Source organism: Dryobates pubescens, chromosome 21 (assembly GCF_014839835.1).
Source record: "Dryobates pubescens isolate bDryPub1 chromosome 21, bDryPub1.pri, whole genome shotgun sequence".
Classification (NCBI taxonomy): domain Eukaryota; kingdom Metazoa; phylum Chordata; class Aves; order Piciformes; family Picidae; genus Dryobates; species Dryobates pubescens.
The window spans coordinates 19,037,018-19,057,481 of record NC_071632.1 but is presented as its reverse complement, the minus strand read 5'-3'; the positions used below and the strand labels follow the sequence as shown (position 1 = coordinate 19,057,481).

Below are 20,464 nucleotides of genomic sequence, written 5' to 3'. Positions count from 1 at the left end.
TCCTCCCTCCTGCTGATTAATTTTTCTTTCCTCCTTTCCTTCTTTCTCCTTCCTTTCACCTGATGCCTTATTGGTGAGCTATTTGTCTTGCTAGGAGATGTTCCAGTGACAGGTAGGGTACAGATCCCCAGCTCAGCACAATCTCCCTAGTCCAGCAGGCCTGCTTGTTTAAAAGTTTTCCCATAGGGATGATCTCTGAGCTCTTTTCCAACCTTATTGATTCTATGTGATGCTGAGGGACAAGGTTTAGTGGTGACCTGGCAGTGCTGCTAATGATTGGACTTGATGATCTTAGAGGTCTCTTCCAATCAGAATGATTTTATGTTCCTATGAAAATGCTCTGGGTGTCATACTGAAGTATGGCCTCTGATTTCATCTCTTTGTCAACCCAGCCTGTAGACAGGCAGGCTTGCTTTTAAAGCACATTTCAAAGTGAGGACAAAAATCAGACTGAAATCTCTTTGAAATGATAGAGATCAGTAAAAAGTCCTGGAATGGGAAGGAGATCTTGTGGTTCCAATGGCATGCAGGTTCAGGGAGATAAGAGAAGGCAGCGAAGAGATGATGGGTCAGGCTTTCTCAGCTTTGATGCCCTGTCCCTGTTGCGTTTACTCTGCAGTCCTGCCTGCTCTTTTCACCAAAGCACTGACAGATGAAGCAGCCACAGAAGGCAAAAGTGTCTCCCTGCGCTGTGAGCTGAACAAGGCTGCTGCCAGCGTGGAGTGGAAGAAGGGCTTCAAGAGCCTCCGCTCGAGTGACAAGTACCAAATGAAGCGGGAAGGTCTCACTGCTGAGCTCACAATCCAAAACCTGGATGTGACAGATGCTGGGAATTATTCCTGTGTGTGTGGAGACCAGCAGACCATGGCAGTTCTAACAGTACATGGTAAACCAAACCAAACAAGACACAGTAACTCTCCTGTTCTCTCTGTTCCCTTGGATAGACCCCTGGTTACCATCTCCTTCCTACTGCCAGACCCTCAGTCACAGCTCACTGGTGCCGGTGTCAGGAAAGCTGGCACCCATAGCACTAGAAGGGTAGGATTATGCAAACTGAGAGTAGAGGCAAGCAGGGTCACTGCTGCAGTTTTCATTAGGGTCCATCATTTTACTTTTCCCATATAAACTCCTTTATCAGACTCCCCATTGTGCTCAGGGCCATTACAATTTGTTGTCTCATAAAGGGACTATGATTTAGGGATTTGAAGGTATCATAAAATTCCCAAAGTATAGTTGGTTCCCTGCAATCTCCTTCCCATACTTCATTCCTTGGACACTGAGGTGCTGTTATACATGCAGACCAGCTGTCATTGCCTTCAGTTTGTGTCCTGTGTGAAATCAGCCCAGACCTTCTAAGGGACAGCCATTCCCAGGGAGAGCTTTGATTTTTGCTGTACCTGACATGCTTGAAAGGTTATGTCAGTGCAGGTGGCAACAATCATCTCTGTTTTCCCACCATGTCTTGAAATGGATGATTTCATTTCAAGCTGGCATTTAGAAGGAAACTCCAGTGTTTCATTTAGGCTAACACACAGTGTCTTTTAGTTTGCTGAAGGGTGTGAAAACAGAACAAACATCCTCCTGTTATGGTTTAAAAAGTCATACAAGAAAACTCTTCTCCCCACCCTGGAATTTCAAGTCAGTGTTGATTTCTTTTTTTTGCTTGGAATTTCACAGGGGGTTGGAAAAAAAGGGGTTTAGCTTATTGATTCATGACTCTGTGTACAGGTAAAATACCTGTATGGATTGCTGCAAGAGGTGAATCCTTTCAAGGGTATTCAGCTTGTTCATCCATGACTCTGAGTGCATGTAAAATACCTTCATGGATTGCTGCAAGAGTTGAATCCTTTCAAAGGTATTCAGCTTACCCATTCATGACTCTGAGTACATGTAGACCACTTCTGTGGCTTGCTGCAAGCACTGAATCCTTTCCTGGTGAAGTCATTTCTTTCCTCATACTGATTCATGGATGTTTCTGAGGATCTATGTTCTTGTATTGATAAATCAGGTCAAGATAAGAGGGACCACGTAAGTTAAGCCTGGATGTTTGCTTTTAACTCTTTGGAGCACTACCATTCACTGCTCATATTGCTGTCCTTCAGCTTTGCCTGCCTTTTTCAAAGAAGGACTGAAGAACAGAGAAGCCACAGACGGTGGAACAGCCACTCTGCACTGTGAGCTGAGCAAGGTCGGCGTCCCAGTGGAGTGGAAAAAAGGGGGCAAGGTGCTCAAACCAAGCGATAAGTACAGGATGAGGCAAGAAGACACTGCTGCAGAGCTGCTGATCCGAGATCTGGAGGTGGAAGATACAGGAGAATACACCTGTGTGTGTGGAGATCAGAAGACCTCAGCTGTCTTGACAGTCCATGGTAAAAAAGCTGTTCTTTATTATGGAAGCAGTGTCTCAAGGAGATCTCTTCTCTCTGAGAGGTTTCTTTCTTACTTTGCTGTCCTCATTCTGCAGCATTTTCCCATTACTCTTTTTCTGGCTGGGCTTCGTTCCATCTGCCACCCACTGTCTGCTGGTTTGAAACAGGTGGCTTGATGGGAAAGTAAATGTGGTGGGTTGCAGTTTTTCCCCCTAACTGCCACAGTAGGGTTGTGAGAATTTGTCATCTTCATCCTCAGTTTATGAAAGTGAGGAAGGAAACCAGATGTAAGACAAGAGTGAGCAGACTTCCAGCAGCAAGCTTGCCCTCAAAGGGTTTGAACTGGTGTCTCCCTGGATTTCGGTGCTTAACTTGAAGGAGTGATCTCTAAACAGGCTGAGCTCAGTTAGCAAGAGGGTTTTTCCACCCAGGGGTGACCTGTCCTCCTCATTGGTAGGACTGTGAGACCTTCTTCCAAGGACGTGGTGCTTTAACAAAAAGCAAACCCAGACCCAGACTGTTCTGCTGTAGGTCCTGGCTTAGGGAGCATTTCTGACAGATTTAGATTCCTGTCTCTGCCAAGGTGAACATCAATGAGCTTTGGTTGTCTCTTCAGAAGCAGCAGCTCACATCCAGTCCCACCAGATGACAGAATGGTTTTTATTTGAGATGTATCTTAAGGATAAGATGTTTCTAAGGACAGGGGCAAAACTGTGGAGGCAAAATTCTCTTCTCTGAGATTTTCTGCATGCTTTTACTTCTTCTTTCTCTCAGTGCTGGCATCCAGGGCAATGACTTGCAAGGAAAAGTCAGGTCAGTCTCATTCAAGATGGGTGGTTTCAGGCTGAACTAGCAAGAGAGGGAATCAGATGGAAAGTGATGAGCATGCTGCATAAGGGTAGAAGCAAGTCATGGGGGCAATTATCCAGCAGTAGTTTTCTAACAGATGCAGTTTTCAAGACTTAGTGATCTGTCTTCCTTTAGTGGTGAAGAACTAACCTCAGGACATAGTCCTGAGTCCTTCAAGGTCAGTAGAAGCCCCATCCCTGGAAACATTCCAGGTCAGGTTGGATGGGGCTCTGAGCAGCCTGCTCTCATTGAAGATATCCCTGCTGACTGCAGGGGGGGTGGACCAGATAACCTTTAAAGGTCCCTTCCAATCCAAAGCATTCTGTGACTCTGTGGTTAATGCTTTTGATGTCCTCTTTGTTTACATTATGTCCTGTAGCTTTGCCTGCACTGTTCAAAAAAGAGCTTGTCAATGTGGAAGCCACTGAGAGCGGGGCAGCTCTTCTGCAGTGTGAGCTAACGAAAGCCACTCCAGTGGAGTGGAGGAAAGGGCAAAAGGTGCTCAAGCCTAGTGAGAAGTACAAAATGAGGCTGAAGGATGCCACTGCTGAGCTGACAATCCACAGCCTGGAGGAACAAGATGCTGGAGACTACACGTGTGTGTGTGGAGACAAGATGACTACTGCATCCCTGACAGTGCATGGTAAAGCACCCACGTTGAATAGGGATTTCCTGTTCTGTCATCGGGGATCCCATGCAGGATCACAAACTGCTCTTGATCCCATCTCTTATTTTAAGTTGTGATGACAGCTGTGTCAGCCACTGGGAATACCTTCTGCTGCAAATCCTTCTCTTAGAACTGACAAACAGCACCACAGAGTCCACTCTGTCCCTGTTCTTTCATGCTAGTGGGATCTGGGGGCAGATAGGGAGGACCCCAGTGAAAGCATCAATAGCACTTTCAGTGTTTTCATTAATTAATAGCACTGAGACTTCACGTGTGTTCTCTTGCATGGAATGAAGAGATGCTCTCTTATGGTAGCAGCTGAGAAAGACAGGTGAGAATGAATTCCAGGGATGCAGCTTGGAACTGTGAATAGCAGAGTGTCCATTTTAATTGTTCATCTGATGCTGCCTGGTGCTGTGACGTCTTGGGAGCAGTTTTCTCTTGTTAGATCTTAAAATGCCCTTGAAGCCTACCTTCCAGTACTGGAATCTGAGTTTTAAGAGCTAGTTGTGGTGTGTTTCAGACCATAAGGCAGAGGTGGCCCTGCAATCATTGTTAGTCTCTCAAGTGCTGAATATTCTTAAGGCTGTCCCTACTGACTGCAGGGGGGTTGGACTAGGTGGACCCTTTGAAGGTCTCTTCCCACCCAACGTGTTCTATGATTCAAAAAACTTGTAGTGATTAAAGGGTCTTAATCCAGTGGAGCAGTGAGGATGGAGTATTTCCCTGGTTTTAAAGTGCTCTCTCTTCACCTGTGATCTTCAGCCCTTCCTCCACACTTTATACAAGAGCTGAAGAACGTGGAAGCCACAGAAAAAGGCACGGCCACTTTCTGCTGCGAGTTGAACAAGCCTGCAGCCTCTGCTGAGTGGAGGAAAGGAGACAGAGCCCTGGAGCCAAATGACAAATTCACCATGAGATGTGAGGGCACAAGTGCTGAGCTGCTGATCCATGATTTAGACCTGACAGATGCTGGAGATTACACATGCTGCTATGGAGACCAGAAAACCACTGCTGCACTAAGAGTGAATGGTAAAAAATAAACACATCCAATTTAGTGGCTTGTTCTCAAACAGCTGCTGTTTAGGAGCATGGCAGTTTGGGCTTAGAAATTGCAGCCCTATGTCTGAGGAGTTGATAGCAAAAGGGGCTGGACATGGGCATAAATACATGGCCAGTATCAGACACCAATCAGGGGTTCACTGCAACAATTGCAGCTATTCTTCTTGGTTCCAACTTAGCTCTTTGATGCTCCTGTTCAGCAGTAGCTGCTCAAAAAGGTCAGTCATGTTATGGTTGCAAAGGTGTCACAGTCCTGAAGTTGAGAATATTGCAATTTGATTGTGAGATTCTCTATTTTACTTTTTTGTTAATCTAGTTCTCAGTGTTTCAGCTCAATTTGAGGGTCAAGTTCTATTAGGCCATTATCAGAGGAGGAATCTCTCAGGGAAGTGGGACTGGTGCCTCAGTGGTGGTTTCAGTGATGAACTTTTTCAGTAATGATTTGTGACTGCAGTAGAACTTAACAGGGCTTCACTTGGGCTTTGTTTTTCCTTTGTGCCAGAAAATACCCAAGGCAGGGCAGGGCTCAGCCTTGCAGAGTCTGAAATTGAGGCTGGTGTGGTTCTCCATTTTATGCCATAGACCACACCATAAAGAAAGCTTTAACTTGTGACCAAGGGTGTTCTCCTCCTTTCTGAAGTCAGCTTTAACTTGTGACCAAGGGTGTTCTCCTCCTTTCTGAAGTCAGCTTTAACTTGTGACCAAGGGTGTTCTCCTCCTTTCTGAAGTCAGCTTTAACTTGTGACCAAGGAGTTCTCCTCCTTCCTAAAGTCAGCTTTAACTTGTGACCAAGGGAGTTCTCCTTTCTAAAGTCAGCTTTAACTTGTGAACAAGGTGTTCTCCTCCTTTCTAAAGTCAGCTTTAACTTGTGAACAAGGTGTTCTCCTCCTTTCTAAAGTCAGCTTTAGCTTGTGAGCAAGGTGTTCTCCTCCTTTCTAAAGTCAGCTTTAACTTGTGACCAAGGGAGTTCTCCTCCTTTCTAAAGTCACCATCTCATGTTTCCCAGAGTGGTTAGCAGTCCTATTTGGTTAGGGAAGGCTTTGTGGTTGATAGACACAGCTAAATGGTTGCTTGGTCATACATTCTGATCATTTTGAACCCCTCAGCCTTGCCTGCACACTTCAAGAAAGAGCTGCAGAACGAAGAAGCCACAGAAGGTGGCACAGCCACACTACAATGTGAGCTATCTAGGGCTGCCTCTGTGGAGTGGAAAAAGAAGCACAAAACACTCAAAGCAAGTGAAAAATACACTATGAGACAGGAGGGTACTACAGCACAGCTGCTGATCCATGCTTTAGATGTCAAGGATGCTGGGGAGTATACCTGTGTGTGTGGAGATGTGAAGACCACTGCAGCACTGACAGTGCATGGTAAGGAAAGAGAAATGAGAAGTCTTTGTCTAATGTTTCTTCTGTTTTCTCTGGGAGCCTCAGTACTGCCTCACAGTATCTTCCTTCTGCGAGCTGGTCCTCCTGTCAATAACTAGGCATGGATGGATACTGCTGAACATCAAGGGGTGCTGGTTTTGGTGGCTAAGAACTGCATAGGGTGAAAATGTTTGCTCCTTTGTTTCTCAGCCCTTCCTGCTCTCTTCAAAGAAGAGCTAAGCAATGAGGAAGCCACGGAAGGTGAAGCGGTGACTCTGCGCTGTGAGCTGACCAAGGCTGCGGCAGTGGAGTGGAAAAAGGGACACACAGTGCTCAGACCTAGTGAGAAATACAAAATGAGGCAGAAGGATGTCACAGCAGAGCTGGTGATCCATAATGTAGATGAGAGTGATGCTGGTGATTACACCTGCGTGTGTGGGGAGAAGCAGTCCACAGCTTCCTTGGCAGTACATGGTAATAACCTATTTCCTCTCTGTGGCCTCACTATTGAGAGTATGCTTTGGGTTTGCATTCTTTTTTTCCCCAGGCTCATTTCCTCTGGCTCCATGTTCATTAGCTCTGTGTAGCTCCTGACTTTGCATGCCATGGGCATAAAAATTCATTTGCGTTTTGTGATGCAAGGGAAAAACGTTCATCCCATTTCCTAATACAAAGTGCTTTTAAGACCTGACCCCCAAAGTGGAAGTGAGATCAGGCCTGGAGATGGCTCCTCACTGCTCTCACCTCTCCTTCCCCACCCCTTGGCCATGTTTGCCTGGTCCATTTTAACCCTCTGTCCATTGCATCCTCAGTGCTGCCTGCATGCATCAAGGAGAGCCTGAGGAACGAGGAGGTGACAGAAGGCCAAGCAGCCACTCTGCGCTGTGAGCTGACGAAGGTTGCTCAAGTGGAGTGGAGAAAGGGAAGCAGGCTGCTCAAAGCCAGTGGCAAATACAAAATGAGACAGGAGGGCACGGTTGTGAAGCTGCTTATCCATGATACAGAGCTGAAAGATGCTGGAGAATACACTTGTGTGTGTGGAGAACAGGAGACGACAGCTGCCTTGACAGTGCATGGTAAAAGCCATATACATAGGGCTGTATTATTGGGGTTTCTCTCCCAGCTCATCACTGTTGGTTGTGTGCTCACCTGTGGCTGAATTTGTTCCTTTAAATTTGTCAAACTGTCTCCAAGATCTGGCTGCAGCCAAACTGCTTTTCTGTTTCTGTCTGTTGGTTTGTCCCAGAATGGTGAGGAAAGCAAACTCTTCCCACCTTCAAATGTTCTCCGTTCCTGTTGCCCTCCCATCACCCGTGTGCCACGTGTCATTTTTAATGTCCTCTGTCCATTTTGTGACCTTCAGCCCTGCCTGCAGTTTTCAAAGAAGAACTGAAGGACCTGCAAGCTGTGGAAAGCCAAACAGCCACCCTGCACTGTGAGTTGACCAAGGCTGCAGATGTGTCGTGGAAGAAAGGAAATCAAATACTGAGGGCAAGTGGCAAGTACATCATGCGGCAGGATCGTGCCCTTGCCGAGCTGGAAATCCGAGATCTGGAGCTGCAGGATGCAGGAGATTACACCTGTGTGTGTGGAGACCAACACACCACTGCTTCTCTGACAGTGAATGGTAAATTCATCTTGCAGATGCCTGCTCATCCCTAGTTTCTCTAAGACATCCTCTTGCTCTACAAAGCGGTCACCAACCAGCTTTGCCCTAGGAACTAGCTTGTGCTCAGCAAAGGACAACTTCATAGAATCATTAAGGTTGGGAAACTCCTGTAAGATCACCAAGCCTAACTCCCAAGCCAGCACCACCATGACCCAAGGGCCACTTTTTATGCAACACTTCCAGGCGTGGTGACTTCCCCACCTCTCTGAGCAGCCTGTTCCAATGCCTGGCCACTCTTGCAGTGAAAAAAACCATTCCCTAGCATCCAATCTAAACCTCCCCTGATAAACTCGAGGCCATTTCCTCTCCTCCTGCTGCTGGTTACTTCTTGTTCTGGCATTTAAGTTTGGTCAGATGCTTCTGACAAGGGAGCTGAGGACATCCTTCTGTTTTCATATTACCATGTTGTAAGATAAGGGAAGAGCAGCTAGGACCTGTTCTTGTCCTGTCCTCATGGAGGGTGGCCCTATGATAAGTTCTTTAGGTTGCAACTTGAGTTAATCAATCCTGTTGTACTTTGAGCTGTCAGCTCAGCAGTCTCTGCTGGATATGGTTTTGTAGATCATCATTAGAATAGAATAGAATTAACCAGGTTGGAAGAGACCTTTGAGATCATCCAGTCCAACCTATCACCCAACACCATCTAATCAACTAAACCATGGCACCAAGCACCCCATCCAGTCTCTTCCTAAACACCTCCAGTGATGGTGACTCCACCATCTCCCTGGGCAGCACATTCCAATGGCAAATAACTCTTTCTAGGAAGAACTTCTTCCTGATATCCAGCCTAAACCTCCCCTGACCACCTCAAACTCAATGGCTAAATTTCCTGACTTGGTCAGATATGAGCTCCAGTTCAGACTGTATGATGCTGATCACAGCTGCAGAGGTCTTGGTTTAAATACACTCTCTCTTGGCTTTCCATTCCCAGCCCTGCCAGTGGTTTTCAAGGAGGAACTGCAGAATGAGGAAGTCCAAGAAGGAGCATCAGTCTCTCTGTGTTGTGAACTAAGCAAGGCAGCTCCAGTGCAGTGGAAAGCAGGGTCCCAGGTGCTCAAAGCAAGTGACAAGTATGAAATGAGGCAGTCTGGCACCACTGCAGAGCTGGTGATTCATGGCTTAGAAGTAAAAGATGCTGGAGAGTACACCTGTGTGTGTGGTGACCAGAAGACAACAGCAACCTTAACAGTTCATGGTAAAAGTACCCTGTTAAAATTGATGACTGGCTCTGTAGAGAGACATCACTCTGGAATCCAGCTGTTTCTGCCCTGGATCAGTAACTTGTGTTGGTTTTTAACCCCTTTCTCTTCCTTTATGTATGGATCACTTCTTACTGAGAAAGAATAGCTCAGGGCAAATTTGGGGTTGTTATTAATCATAGAATCACAGAATTGTTAGGGTTGGAAGGGACCTCAAGGATCAGCCAGTTCCAAGCCCCATGCCATGGCCAGGGACCCCTCACACTACAGCAGGTTGCTCACAGCCACATCCAGCCTGGCCTTCAAAACCTCCAGGGATGAGGCTTCCACCACCTCCCTGGGCAACCTGTGCCAGTCTCTCACCACCCTCATGGGGAAGAACTTCTTCCTAACACCCAATCTCAATCTACTCACTTCTTCCCTCCCCTTTAAAAAAGAGAAAATGAGATGTTTCTTTCTATCCAGGTCCTGTTTTGAACACTTCTATTTCCCACCTCTTTCTCCACCCCAGCCCCTATGGTTTGCTTCAGCTAAGCACAGTTTTCTCCAAAGCACACAAGTATGTTCTGATGAGCATTTGTCCATGTTGCATCCTTCAGCTCTGCCACCACTCTTTAAGGAAGAGCTAAAGGCTGAGGAAGCAGAAGAAGGTGCAGATGTCACCCTGCACTGTGAGCTCACCAAAGCTGCTCCAGTAGAGTGGAAGAAGGACCAGAGGATTCTCAAAGCAAGTGGAAAGTACAACATGAGGCAGGAAGGGACCAAGGCAGAGCTGGTGATTCATGGACTAGCTGAGGAGGATGCAGGAGACTACACCTGTGTGTGTGGAGAGCACCAGACTACAGCTGTCTTAACAGTACAGGGTAAAAACCACCTTGACCTCCTATTTCCTCACTGGAAATGTCTGTCCTTTACTCTCAGGTGTTCCATTTCCCATGGCTGTTTGCTCAACCTCATTAACTGAAATTCCCACCATTTGAAAGTGTTCCCTGCCTTTGGATACCTGCAAGCTGTCTCCCTGGGCAAAGTCTGCATTTCCTCTGTGCCACCCTTCTGGGTTTTTCCCTTTCCTTCGACACAAACCTGCTGCCCTTGCATCTTTCCCTTCCTTCATTCCTTTCCCAGCACATAAACCCATCATTCTCCTGTCTCTCCTTTCCTGCTTTTACTCTCTTAAGGCACAAATCTGTTTATTCTTTGCCATGCCTTTCTGGAATTCTTAATACAGAGAACTTCAATGCACTTTAGAGTGTATATGAAAAAGCACTATCCAGAGTAAGGCTGTTGGGTGTCATTTCTGTGCTGAGTTCTGGTTATCTTGGCTTCTGTACAAAAGAAGGTTTGCACTGGGAGACTGATAATTTTTTTTTTTAAAGCAGGACAGAATAAATTCTTTCTGTGACCTTCTGATCTTAGTTTCTTGGAAGAACCAGTTTGCTGCTCAAGCAAAACTGGTGCTTCAGCTTAACAGTGCTGGAGATGGGAAAAGGGCCACATCAAGTAGGCTAAACCTGGTTTTGCTATGGAGTGAGATGCTAAGTTGGAGAGCTGAGACATCCAGTCTTGTTAATCCAGTGGAATACCCAATTATCCCTCCTAGTTCATCGAGGGATATAGCATAGAATCATGGAATACCAGGTTGGATAGGACCTCAAGGATCACCTAGTGGGAAAAGCACAGCCTGTGTGGAGGTCACCAAGTTTATTTCAAGGACACAACTGCAGTGCATGCTAGAATTATGCTAAGTGAGGAAGAATGTTCAGAGGCAAAAAGAGAGGATCTGAAGATTTTCTTTGGGGTCAGGAATGAGCCTGGCTGAAGCTTTGCAAGGCTATCTGAAGGAAGAAGGAATGATGATGAGTAAGGAGCTGAACCAACACTCAGAGCTCATCAGGGCTGCTCTGTGAGTAGGACTAAAGAGCAAAACAGCAGGAATTTTGTGGAAGAGACCAACAGATGTGTGAACCAAGTTGCTCAGAGATGATAGTCTTAGTTCTTACATGGAAACTGGTAGCAAGCAGGTGGAAGTCTTTGGAGGACAGTGCAGTTTTGCTGATAGCAAGCCAGCATAAACCCAATAGGATTAGGAAATGTCTTCCAACTAGGATGCTTTGGTTTCTCTTTCCCCTCCTTGTTGCTGATGCCCACCCTTCCATAACTTTAGCGGCTTTCCCTGTCACTTCCCATTCTCACCCATCCCTGGAGATATCCTCAGCTTGTAACACTTTTTACCTGCATCCTTCAGCTGTGCCTCCAGTTTTCCAAGAAGAAGTGACCAGCAAGGAAGCAGTAGAAGGTGGAACAGCCACTTTGCACTGTAAGCTCAGCAAGGCTCCTGCCCATGTTCAGTGGAAGAAGGGCCATCACATCCTCACCTCAGACAACAAGTACAGCATGAGACAGGAAGGCTGTGTTGTGGAGCTGGTGGTTCATGATTTAGACTTGAGTGATACTGGAGATTATACCTGTGTGTGTGGAGACAAGACCACCACAGCCACCTTAACAGTGCATGGTAAAGTAATCCTTGGGACTGAGGTCCTCCAAACCTCAGACCTGCCCAAGTCTTTATTGCTTTGGTCTGTTCCTGCTCCTTTTCTGTTTCCCTGGGCTCTTGTGTTCCTTTGGACTGTAGTTATGTGCTTCTTTCCTGTGTATGAACTGGGGGAAAAGTTGCCTGGTTGGTGTTTGTCCTCCTCACTTGTGTTTGGTTCTTCTTGCTTCCCTTGCCCTGATGCATTGTGCATGGAAGCTGAAGGAGATTTTTCCATCATGTTCCAGTGACCTGGATCAGGGCTCAGAAGTGTGCCATGCCTCCTCTGCCCCAGCACCTCATCTAGCTGCTTCATAAGGAATGTTCACAGTCTCTCTGGTAACTCTTTTACTCTTCAGCACTGCCTCCAGAATTCAAGCAAGACCTAAAGGACCTGGAAGCTGTGGAAGGTGGGACAGCTGCTCTGTGCTGCGAGCTGACTAAACCTGCTGTGGTGGAGTGGAAGAAAGGGCAGAAGGTGCTCAAAGCCAGCAGCAAATACAAAATGAGCCAAGATGGTGCTGTTGCAAAGCTGATTATCCACGAGCTGGATGTGGAGGACACTGGAGATTACACCTGTGTGTGTGGAGACCAGCAGACAACTGCTGCTTTGACAGTCAATGGTAAAAGGAAAATAAAAAAGGAGAGTTGGGTGGAGGGGAAGCTAACGAAGTTCCATGAGGGCAATGCTGGAGCCCTGCACCTAGGGAGGAATAACCCCCTGCACCAGTACAGGTGAGGGACTGACCTGATGGAAAGCAGCTCCATGGAGAAGGACCTGGGAGTCCCAGTGAACAAGTTCACCATGAGCCAGCAATGTGCTCTTGTGGCCAAGAAGGCCAATGGGATCCTGGGGTGCCTGGAGAAGAGTGTGGCCAGCGGGTTGAGGGATTCTTGCACTTTGAATCTAGAGCATTGAGGTGTAGAGACGTCTGCCAAAAAGAACCCCAACAACCCTTGGTGCTTGGTTGTCTTTCTGCTTTCTCTTTCCCAACCCCCAACTGCAGCATGTTTCAAGTTCTATTTCTGTTTTATAGCCCTCCCAGCACTTTTCAAACGAGAGCTGCAGAATACTGAGGCAGAAGAAGGTGGCACAGCAACACTGAGGTGTGAGCTTACCAAACCCAAGGCTCCAGTAGAGTGGAGGAAAGGAGATGTTACTCTCTACCCTGGTTTGAAATACGAGATGAAGCAGCAGGGCTGCACTGCTGAGCTGGTGATTCATGACCTAGGACTGGATGATTCAGGAGGGTACACCTGCAACACTGGCCACCAGCAGACAGCAGCGGTGGTCACCGTACAGGGTAGGCAGAGTGCTGACCCTTGGCTCAATAGAGATGAAGTGAAAGGAGGATTTCTCAGGCATCTCTGCAACCATTTGTTGGTTTTGCTGCTGGGCCATGCCAGCATCCATATCCTAGTTGACCATGGCACATGGTCAGGTTAGAAAGGTTCTTCCTGCAGTCTCTGGAGTGGCTTTCAACATCAAAGCAATTAAATGTTGACAGGGTGGAAAAATAGGAGGAACTCTCTTGCCCTTTGAGAGCAGGAAGGGTGGCTGCATATGGGAATGCATAACAGAGAAGAAAGCAGGAAGGCTGGTGGTTAAGTTGGCTTGTTGGCTTCAGTAGGCATAAAGGATGCTTCACTGGGCACAATGCCTGATTGGGATGACAAGAGATGCAGCATTTGGGGGACAAAGGATTTCTGTGACATGTGAATGTGCTGTATTTTCACGTGAGGCTTTGAGCCTCAGGCTTAGACTTTGACTGCAGACAACTGCATCCACGTGTTTTCCTCCACCCCTTCTACCTGAATTGCCTGAAACCTGCATTTCCCGTTCCTAGCCTGAAATCTGAATTTCCTCTTCCTAGCCTGAAATCTGAATTTCCTCTTCCTAGCCTGAAATCTGAATTTCCTCTTCCTAGCCTGAAACCTGAATTTCCTCTTCCTTGCCTGAAACCTGAATTTCCTCTTCTTTGCCTGAAACCTGAATTTCCTCTTCTTTGCCTGAAACCTGAATTTCCTCTTCTTTGCCTGAAACCTGAATTTCCTCTTCCTAGCCTGAAACCTGAATTTCCTCTTCCTAGCCTGAAACCTGAATTTCCTCTTCTTTGCCTGAAAGCTGAATTTCCTCTTCCTTGCCTGAAATCTGAATTTCCCCTTCCTAGCCTGAGATCTGAATTTCCTCTTCCTTGCCTGAAATCTGAATTTCCCCTTCCTTGCCTGAAACCTGAATTTCCTCCTCCACTTATCATTTTGTTGTCATCTTTTACTGTGCTGCCTCTTTGTGTGTGTGTGTGTTTTGGATGCTAAATTCCTCTTCTCTGCGTTGGGGCAAATTGCTCAAACACCCTTTGCTTAATGTTGTCAACTGCCAAACCTTTATTAAGGAAGAAAGGTCCACGTGCAAGAGCACATGTCCCAGCGAGCCTTGACTAAATCACCCATAGCTGGCGTGGAGGCCCTTCCATAAACTACTCTGAAAAACACTTCCCTTTCAAATTTTGCAGCACTGCCTGTCACATTTAAGCAGCCCCTACAAAATAAGGAGTCAGATGAAGGAAGCACAGCTACGTTCTGCTGTGAGCTGTCAAAACCCAACGTTGCAGTGGAATGGAGGAAAGGAGGATTAGGGCTGCGACCCAGCCAAAAATACGAGATGAGGCAGAGGGAATGCCTGGCAGAACTCTTAATACATAATCTCAAACTAGAAGATACAGGAGAGTACAGCTGTGACTCTGGGGAGCAGGAAACCAAGGCATCTTTAAATGTGAAAGGTAGGTGCTGTGAGCTGGCTCCTAAAGATAAAGATACAGAATACAGAATTAACCAGGTTGGAAAAGACCTCTGAGATCATCCAGCCCAACCTATCCCCCAACACCATCTAATCAACTCAACCATGGCACCAAGTGCCTCATCCAGGCTCTTCCTAAACACTTCCAGTGATGGTGACTCCACCACCTCCCTGGGCAGCCCATTCCAGCATGCAAAGCAATGGCTTGAATATGAATATTTTAAGGTAGATGTGGTGCTGAGGGAGAAGGTTTAGTGGTAACCTGGCAGTGTTGGGTTGCCAGCTGGACTGGATGAGCTTAAAAGTCCTTTCCAACCAAAATGGTTGTGTGATTTCTCTCTCTTTTTTAGGGTTTGGCTTTTGTTTTGTTTTGTTTTGGTTTAAATTCAGTGGCATGGGAGAGAGTGGCTCTTCATTGACTTTCAGCTTCTGTGAAGAAATACTTTCTAGCTTCATGGCTGGGGAGAGGGTAAAGAGAACAATGTCTTGACTTAGCATCTGGGCATTTCATGTGGCAGGTTTCAGTATTGAAACCCAGCTCTTCCTCCAAATGCTGCAAGATGACTGACAGCAACCTTCCTAATCATACAATCAATAAGGTTGGAAAAGACCTCAGAGATCATCAAGTCCAACCTGTCACCCAACACCTCATGGCAAACTAAACCATGGCTTGCTGGTGCAGCAAGGCTGCCCACAGAGTTTTGAACTTCTTTACCCTTGAGGTTTTTGTTTGATGAACTGAAGGAGAAGTTTATAGTCTTCAACCCTGGGAAGGATTGGAATCAAGGAACAGAGGAGATAAATGTTAGAGGTGTGCATGGCTGCTTCTGGTGCAGCAGGATGATCCACTGTCTCCAGGGAGATTAGAAAACATGGATCCTGCCTAGGAATATAGCACTTGTATCTTGTTCTCCAAAGTGGTATCCTGCCTGTGCTAACCAGGACTTGACCCAGGCTCCAATCAAAGCTCCTATTCCTTCCTTTTCTCCCCTTCTAGCTCTGCCAGTTCTTTTCAAAAAGGAGCTCAAAGATGAGGAGGCAGAAGAAGGAACCTCGGTGAAATTCCAGTGTGAGCTGACAAAGGAGGATGCGACAGTGGAGTGGAGGAAAGGCACCATGGAGCTCTTCCCATGCTCCAAATATGAAATTAAACTGAGTGGTCACACAGCTGAACTTGTGATTCATAAGGTAGAACCAGAAGATGCCTCTGATTACACGTGTGACACAGGAGACCAGCAGAGCACAGCAGCCCTCAGAGTGAATGGTTAGCATTGCATCACGATGGAACAGAGGGTGAAAGGGAGGTGTGGTCTTGGGAGAAGGCAATTCTTTTATTTCTTGGGGAATAAACCTCTCCAAAAGATAAGATAATGAAGAAAACAGGTGGCCAGCCATAAACCAGCCTGTAGAAAAGTGGAGCTTGCAGGGCAGGCTTTGTGGAGTGGCTATTTGAGGCTGTAAAGCACGGTGCAGAGCGTACAGGCCCCTTGCTCTGATATGATAGAGGCAAAGAACTGCACCATGAGGACTTAGAAATTCTGATAGACCTTTGGTTTTGGCACTTTGCATTCATTGCTGGCTTAGCTGGATCAATAACTAATCACAAGTCATCTCATTTCAAAAAGATTGACCCTATCCACATTTCACTCTGCCTTCTCCTGAGGCTCCTGGGAACAGGAGGTTTAAACAAACCAGGGACAATGCCTCTGATCAGTCACCATCTCTGAAATGTTTGTGGTCATCTCAAGCTGTTGGGTGGAATTTGTGGCTCTGGTCTGAGCCACAACTTTTCAGACTTCATCCTCTTGGCTGAATCTGACCTATGAAGTAGCCGCTGGGTCAACTACAAGCCCTGTGCTTGCTTTAGGTGTACCACAGTGGGGTTCAGGCACAGGAACCACAAGCACTGAGATTCTTGTTTGCTCACACATGGATGATGAGAGTTCTCTTCTCATTTGCATCAGTGTCAGGCTGTTGTCTGAGCTGCTCCATGCCCTGCTTGGCTAAATGTGGTCTGTTTGTGTGTGCATTGTCTGGAAGGACTCCCTGTTGATGGCCTGGGGGGTTGAAAAGAGAGCAGAGATCAGAAATTGGCTTCAATCTTTATATCATTGACAGCATTGGAAGCCAGGAGTTATTTAACACTAGTTTTAATCAGAAAGTAGCAAATGTTGCTTAGCCAGAGTGTGTGTGTGTGTCTCAGAGCCTCCAATATCTAGAGCAGATATATAGAAGGTGTAATCATAGAATTGTTAGGGTTGGAAGGGATCTCAAGGATCATCCAGCTCCAACCCCCCTGCCATGCTCAGGGACACCTCACACCAGATCTGGTTGCTGAAAGCCACATCCAGCCTGGCTGCAAAAACCTCCAGGGATGAGGCTCCCCATATCCCTGGGAAGCCTGTGCCAGTGTCTCACCACCCTCATGGGGAACAACTTCTTCCTAGCATCCAATCTGAATCTCCCCATTTCTAGTTTTGTCCCATTCCCCTTAGTCCTGTCATTACCTGACACCCTAAACAGTCCCTCCCCAGCTTTCTTGTAATGTGGATCATAGACTGGTCCAGGCTGGAAGGGACCTCCAAAGGTCACCCAGTCTGACCTCCCTATAGTCAGCAGGGACATCCCCAACTAGGTCAGGTTGCCCAGGGCCTTGTTGAGCCTCACCTTGAATCTCTCCAGGGAAGAGGCCTCAACCACCTCCCTGGGCAACCTGTGCCCTTGATTTTATGGGAAGTGTATATTTGCAGAACTCCCTGATCCTCTCCTCATCTGGTTGTGCAGAATGTAGGTCTGTTTATGGAGGGAGAAAAGGGTTCTTACTGTCATAGGACCATGGAATGCAACTTTGCTCTGCAGCAGCAGCCCCCGCGGTGCCTGGGGCTGAGCCGTGCAGACCTGGCGTTCAAAACCGCTTCTGGATTAATTGCTTTTCACTTTGCAGCCATCAAACCCCGGCTGAAGCAGCAGCTGAAGAATGAAGAGGTGGAAGCAGGAGGGACAGCCAAGCTGCGCTGTGAGATATCCATTAGCAAAGCAGAGGTGGAGTGGAGGAAGGATGGAGTCCTCCTGCAGGCCAGCTCCAAGTACGAACTGCGGCAGGAGGGCACCGTCCGTGAGCTGCGTGTCCATCACCTGGAGCCCAGTGATGCTGGAGAGTATTCCTGCAAGGCTGGGGATGAGACCAGCTCTGCCAAACTGACTGTGACAGGCAAGAGACTTGTTGCTTGGGGCAAGGGGATTTTCGCTTTGAGGTGCTAAGGTTTGCAGCCTTGGTGCTGCTGTTGTGATAAATGATTGTGCCAAAGGATTGTGACTAACACAGAGCATAGGAAGGGCATTGTGGAAATCTTGTGGCCAATGAATGCACCAAGGCAAAGACTCGCTTGGTAAGCAGCAGAGGATGTTGATGAAAAGCTGGATGTGAGCCAGCAATGTGCACTCACAGCCCAGAACCAGCCCTGTCCTCAGCTGATCCCCAGCAGCATGGGCAGCAGGTGAAGGAAGGAAGTTTGCCCCTCTGCTCTGCTCTGCTCTGCTGAGACCTCATCTGCAGTGCTGGGGCCAGCTCTGGAGTCCTCAGCACAGGACACATGGAGCTGTCCAACTGGGGCCAGATGAGGCCACAAGAATGATGGAAGGGCTCGAAGCCCTCTGCTGTGCAGCCAGGCTGAGAGAGTTGGGGTTGTACAGCCTGAAGAAGAGAAGGTACCAGGGAGACCTTCTGGTGGCCTTTCAGGACTTAAAGGGGGCAATCAGAAAGCTGGGGACAGACTCTTTAGCAGGGTCTGTAGTGACAGGACAAGAAGTGATGGCTTTAAACTAAAGAGGGAGATGTAGGCTAGAGGATAGACTTACAGTAAGGGTGATGAGACTCTGGCCCAGGTTGCCTAGAGAGGCAGTAGAAGCCCCATCTCTGGAATCATTCCAGGTCAGGTTGTCTGAGGCTCTGAGCAGCCTGTTCTGCTTGCAGATGTCCCTGCTGAGTGCAGGGAGGCTGGACTAGATGACCTTTAAAGATCCCTTCCACCCCAAGCCATTGCATGACTATCAAGAAGCAGCTGTACTTTTTGCCTCACGGCTTGCAGCACTTGCTTGACATCATATAGATGTGAGGGAACAGATGGCTCACCCCCAGCTGCCAGTCACGTGGCAGCTGCAGCTGGCCTTAATGTCCTTACAGACAGAACTTGCTTCCAGGTTGGACCACCAGTGTGGAACGATCACTGCTAGCATCTCTACAGGCTACCCAGTACTACAGCTACTCTGCACAGCTGCACCACTTTTTGTGCAGTGGTATGACTGTACTGTGCTTGCTCAGATGAGGGTTGGGCTGCTTCCCTTTTGGTACTTCCCAGCAGAATCAGGGTGCATGCAGCTTCTGCCTGTTGCAGGTTGTCTGTGTGATCCTTGCACAGATTTGCAGGGGCTCAGGCAAACCGCAGCACAAATGCCCTGTGCTCACACTAACCCAGAAAGTCCTGCTGAGAGCCAGCCAGGTCACAGCCAGCTGGGATTGCCAGCATGGAAGGCATCAATTCTGCTTGCAAAATGCTGGGATTGATGTCATTCTGTGATGATGTCCAAGCTGCAATGTAATAAGTTTTGAAACCCTGAATTTTGCTTGGAGGTTCTTAAAGCTCAGCTGGAGGAGGAGCAGAGCAGCCTGCTGTAAGCCTGCTGGCCTCTGCTGTGAGGGAGCAGCTAACCTCCAGAAGTCTCCAGCTTACACTAGTCAGTGTTCCTATGCTTTGAGCCATCCTTTGCCCTTCATGGAGTGATTAATGAGGGACTGTTTGCAGAGCCTGACGTGACCATCGTGAGTGGCCTGCAGGACATGGTGGTGTTCGAAGGGGACGATGTCACATTCCGGTGCCAGGTCTCTCATGACAATGCAAGGGATGTGGAATGGAAGCTGCAGGATGTTGCTCTGCAAAACAATGAAATGAATGAGATCTCAGTGGAAAAGGGGAAGATCCACACCCTGACCCTAAGGAAGGTGACCGAGCAGGACATTGGCACCGTCGCCTTCCGAGTGGGACCCCACACGTCGACAGCAGAGCTCACAGTTAAAGGTGAGGGCTCTCTGTGGTGTGGGAGAGGAACAGGATTGGTGATGGTTTTGCTTATGCTAGTAGCAAATTCCAGTCCATCACTCACCCCTTGTCAGCTCCTGTTAGCAGGGTGCTTGTCTTTCAGAGGGTACAAGATGCACTGAAGTGCACTTGTAGACTGTCATCACCAGGGCTAAACAGTGGAAATGTCACCAGGGTCCTGAAGCTAACTGGTTTATAGAGAAATGACCAGGTTGGCTCCAGCAGATGGGATGATAGATCTGTAATGTTCATTGCTTCCACTTGCCCTTCTCTTTCTATCATTCCCTTCTTTAGAGTCTGTCTTTCTCTACACTCAGACAAATATCCTTCTCCTCCTCTCTGCTGGTTTGGTCAAACTCCCACTCACCCAAACCAAATCAAATATCTGTAAAGGTTTTGCTTAGTACTTCAGCAACTTCAACAAATATGGGAGTGAGTTTCATCCCAAATCCATTCACGTGTTTTAACCCTCAAATATAGAACACAGAGGTTAAAGTGAGTTTTAATGCTTAAGTGTTCAGCTCAAGCTTTAGCACTGCAGGGAAACAAGATCTAGTGAGACCCCACCTGCAGTGCTGGGTCTGGCTCTGGAGACCTCAGCACAGGAGACAGGGACCTGTTGGAGCAGGTCTAGAGGAGGCCACAACAATGATGGGAGGGCTGGAAACCCCTTCTGTGAGGACAGGCTGAGAGAGTTGGCAGTGTTCAGCTTGGAGAAGAGAAGGCTCCAGGCAGATCTTCTGGTGGAGAAGGGGGCAGTCAGAAAGCTGAGGACAGACATTTCAGCATGACCTGTTGTAGCAGGGCAAGAGGTGATTGGTTTAAATAAAAAGAGGGAGATTTAGACTAGGGAGAAAGG

The 20,464-nt window shown here is 47.5% G+C and overlaps 1 protein-coding gene across 1 annotated transcript in view; it reads left to right on the top strand.

The window, feature by feature from the left end:
- Positions 1–20,464, top strand: part of OBSCN (obscurin, cytoskeletal calmodulin and titin-interacting RhoGEF) — a 142,868-nt gene that overhangs the window by 66,825 nt on the left and 55,579 nt on the right. The window contains exons 40-56 of the mRNA XM_054171381.1: positions 620–886; positions 2,103–2,369; positions 3,598–3,861; positions 4,651–4,917; positions 6,054–6,317; positions 6,525–6,788; positions 7,127–7,390; positions 7,678–7,941; positions 8,915–9,178; positions 9,782–10,045; positions 11,428–11,694; positions 12,072–12,335; positions 12,750–13,016; positions 14,226–14,492; positions 15,507–15,773; positions 17,454–17,720; positions 19,312–19,584. Coding sequence (XP_054027356.1) covers positions 620–886; positions 2,103–2,369; positions 3,598–3,861; positions 4,651–4,917; positions 6,054–6,317; positions 6,525–6,788; positions 7,127–7,390; positions 7,678–7,941; positions 8,915–9,178; positions 9,782–10,045; positions 11,428–11,694; positions 12,072–12,335; positions 12,750–13,016; positions 14,226–14,492; positions 15,507–15,773; positions 17,454–17,720; positions 19,312–19,584 — 4,521 coding nt within the window. The remainder of the gene's footprint in view (positions 1–619; positions 887–2,102; positions 2,370–3,597; positions 3,862–4,650; positions 4,918–6,053; positions 6,318–6,524; positions 6,789–7,126; positions 7,391–7,677; positions 7,942–8,914; positions 9,179–9,781; positions 10,046–11,427; positions 11,695–12,071; positions 12,336–12,749; positions 13,017–14,225; positions 14,493–15,506; positions 15,774–17,453; positions 17,721–19,311; positions 19,585–20,464) is intronic.